The 3,313-nt window shown below is 41.1% G+C and overlaps 1 protein-coding gene across 3 annotated transcripts in view; it reads right to left on the bottom strand.

Annotated features, from left to right (window-relative positions):
- The window catches only part of MGA (MGA, MAX dimerization protein), a 120,043-nt gene that overhangs the window by 63,970 nt on the left and 52,760 nt on the right, over positions 1-3,313 (bottom strand). For all 3 annotated transcript variants that reach the window (XM_011961043.1, XM_011961045.1, XM_011961046.1), the window contains exons 6-7: positions 2,286-2,417; positions 1,938-2,042 (exon numbers count right to left, since the gene is read on the bottom strand). In XM_011961043.1, the coding sequence (XP_011816433.1) occupies positions 1,938-2,042; positions 2,286-2,417 (237 nt within the window). The remainder of the gene's footprint in view (positions 1-1,937; positions 2,043-2,285; positions 2,418-3,313) is intronic.

Genomic DNA, 3,313 nt, shown 5'->3' with positions numbered 1-3,313 from the left:
GATCACGAGGTCAGGAGATCGAGACCATCCTGGCTAACACGGTGAAACCCGTCTCACTAAAAATACAAAAAAATTAGCCGGGCATGGTGCCTGGCGCCTGTAGTCCCAGCTACTCAGGAGGCTGAGGCAGAAAAATGATGCGAACCCAGGAGGCGGAGTTTGCAGTGAGCCGAGATCGCACCACTGCACCCCAGCCTGGGCAATAGAGCAAGACTCTGTCTCAAACAAACAAAAAATTAAAATCCATTCTCTACAATTATGTCTTACCCTAAAATTATCACATTATATTATGTATTGAGGCACTACTTTTTACAAAGTGCTAACAATGTATTTAACCTAAGAATCATCAATCTCTGACAATCTTTGACCTGATTAAAGAGACCAAAGATAAGTAAAAACATAACAGGGAGTCTGTGTGTCGTGGCTTACTCCTGCAATCCCAGCACTTTGGGAGGCCGAGGCAGGCAGATCACCTGAGGTCAGGAGTTCGAGACCAGCCTGACCAACATGGAGAAAACCGTTATCTACTAAAAATACAAAATTAGCTGAGCATGGTGGCACCTGTGCTCACAGCTATTCTGGAGGCTGAGCAGGGAGAATCACCTGAACCCAGGAGGTCAAGGCTTCAGTGAGCTGAGACTGGACCACTGCACCCAACCTGGGCGATGGATCAAGACCCCATCCTTAAAAAGCGAGGGAGAGAGAATGGAATGCCTGTAGTGTTGATACAAAACATTAGAGAAGAAGGAAGACCACAAAAAGAGGGGTATAAAATTTAGTTGGGTTTTTGTTTGTTTGTTTGAGACAGTGTCTTGTTCTGTCACCCAGGCTGGAGTGCAGTGGTGTGATCCCGGCTCAGTGCAGTCTCAACCTCCCCGGGCTCAAGTGATCCTCCCACCTCAGCCCCGCGAGTAGCTGGGACTACAGGAATGTGCCACCACATCTGGCTGTTTCTGTATTTTTTGTAGAGAGGGGTTTTCACCATGTTGCCCAGGCTGGTCTCAAATTCCTGAGCTCAGGCAATGCGCTAGCTTCGGCCTCCCAAAGTGCTGGGAGATTACAGGCATGAGCCACCATGCCCAACCATAAAATTTAGTTTTTAAGAAACAAAAAAATTAAGTACAGAGACATGAATTACATTGTTATAAACACAGTGAAAAGATTCAAAGATGAGAAAAAGTATTTTGAAAAACTGGCATATTTATCTGGTTAAACTGCAGACGAATGCAGTGGACAAGGAAAAACACTAAGAATGGGGACCAAGAGGGATACAGTCAAAATGCTTGGATTAGAAGTTTAGTCTGAAGTATAAGACTATAGGAAATCACTATACAACTGTGAAGTATACAGTTCTAAACTAATGCTTGAGAAGGTTTTTTGTAACTGCAGAAACAGAAATAACAGAAATGCTGTTTAAAAGGCTGCAGCAATTATTTAAGCCTGACTGAACCTCAGGGCTGTGACTACAGGAAAATGGGTAGCAGACAGAAAATAGCAAGACAAGTATTTTCAGTTCATTTTAAACCATGAAGGCTGGGCGCAGCAGCTCACGCCTGTAATTCCAGCACTTTGGGAGGCCGAGGCAGATGGATCACCTGAGGTCAGGAGTTCCAGACCAGCCCGGCCAACATGGTAAAGCCCTGTATCTACTAAAAATACAAAAAATTAGCCAGCCATGGTGGCACATGCCTGTAGTCCCAGCTGCTTGAGAGGCTGAGGCAGGAGAATCTCTTGAACCTAGGAGGTGGAAGTTGCAGTGAGCCAAGATCGCACCATTGCACTCCAGCCTGGGCAACAAGAGTAAAACTAAGTCACAAAAAAAAAAAAAAAAAATCATGGCGAGAAGGAATGAAGAAAAACAACCAAGACTTACTTTTAACAAAAGGTTTTTGGCTACATGTTTCAGAACATTTACAAAATTTTTAAAAACTAATTACCTTCATTCCTAGATGCAGAAGCACTATGAAATTTTCCCCTCCATCCCTTGATCTTAGTGAAATCATTGGTTTTGCCTGTCCTAGAAACAAAGGGAAATCCCGCATCTATAAAAGAAAAAGTCAAACAGATGACCAAAATTCTAGCAGGCCAATATTATGGACCTAATTAATTAATAAAACTTTAATTTGTAAGTGTATAAATCACATACCGAAACTATAACAACAGACAAAAGACCTATCTTAGACTAATGTTAAATGTCACCAATAAAGGTAGTTTTTTACTTACATTACAAATTATGTAAACTTCAAGAAAAATAGTGTATGACTTTACCAATGTTACATACTTACCAGGAGAGGCAGGGTTGGTTCCTGTAAGGTTCCAAAAAGGAAAACTAGTAGCTGGAGCCAAAGGTAACTGTACTCCCAAGTATTTAAGATCAATGCTCATTGTTGGATCCACTGAATTCAATTTTAAGCCCACTACAAGAAAAAAGGAAATCATATATCCAAAGATTAATCACAAATCATATTATCTCCCTTCTTTTTTATAACTTGTGCCTGAGACATGGTGGGGGGTAAGGTCGAGAGAGAAAGGAGATAGTAAAGAGCAAAAACAATGAAACAAACTGTAGCAGATTCACTTTAAGGTGGCCCCATGATCCATGTCATCTGGTATCACATATTTGTATAATGCCCCTCACTCAGCTAAGTGTGGTAGGCAGGGCCTGTAATTTGTTTCTAATCAATAAAATGTGGTAAGGGAGATGGGCCATGCATGATAATGTGCATGTGATAACACAAGTTATCCATCTTGCTGGAGCCGCAATGAAATGAATTTTGCCAATGAGCTGAGGGAAACTGGAAGCAGATCCCTCTCCAACCAAGTCTCTGAGAAACGAGGTCTGGCCAATATTTTGACTGTAGCCTTGTAAGAACCTAAGCAGAGAACCCAACTAAGCTATGCCCAGACTGCTGACACATAGAAACTGTGATACAGTAAATATATGGTTTTAAGTTGCTAAGTTTGTGATAATCTATTAAGCAAGGTAACTAATTAAAAAATGGCAAAATTCAGATCTTTTGTGCTTTAACTCTTTGTGGTCCAGAGATTGTCTAAGGCCTCTATTATGAACTTACCATAGACTAAGCTGCTGGCCTGATTATGGCTACTGGTTCTCTAGTTCTTATTAATGACATTTATGGTTAATCAAGCCTAAAAACATTATGACTTCCTTATTTATAGGTTAAAAGGCAATCTTTTAAGAAGGTATTCAACTTAAATTTTAATAAACTGAAGCCAAAAGAAGTTCACAGTGAAGCGTTAATTATTGGCCAGGCCTGGTGGCTCACACTTGTAATTCCAGCGCTTTGAGAGG

Source organism: Colobus angolensis, unplaced genomic scaffold (genome assembly GCF_000951035.1).
Source record: "Colobus angolensis palliatus isolate OR3802 unplaced genomic scaffold, Cang.pa_1.0 Scaffold533, whole genome shotgun sequence".
NCBI lineage: Eukaryota > Metazoa > Chordata > Mammalia > Primates > Cercopithecidae > Colobus > Colobus angolensis.
This window is presented reverse-complemented; position numbering and strand designations above follow the sequence as displayed.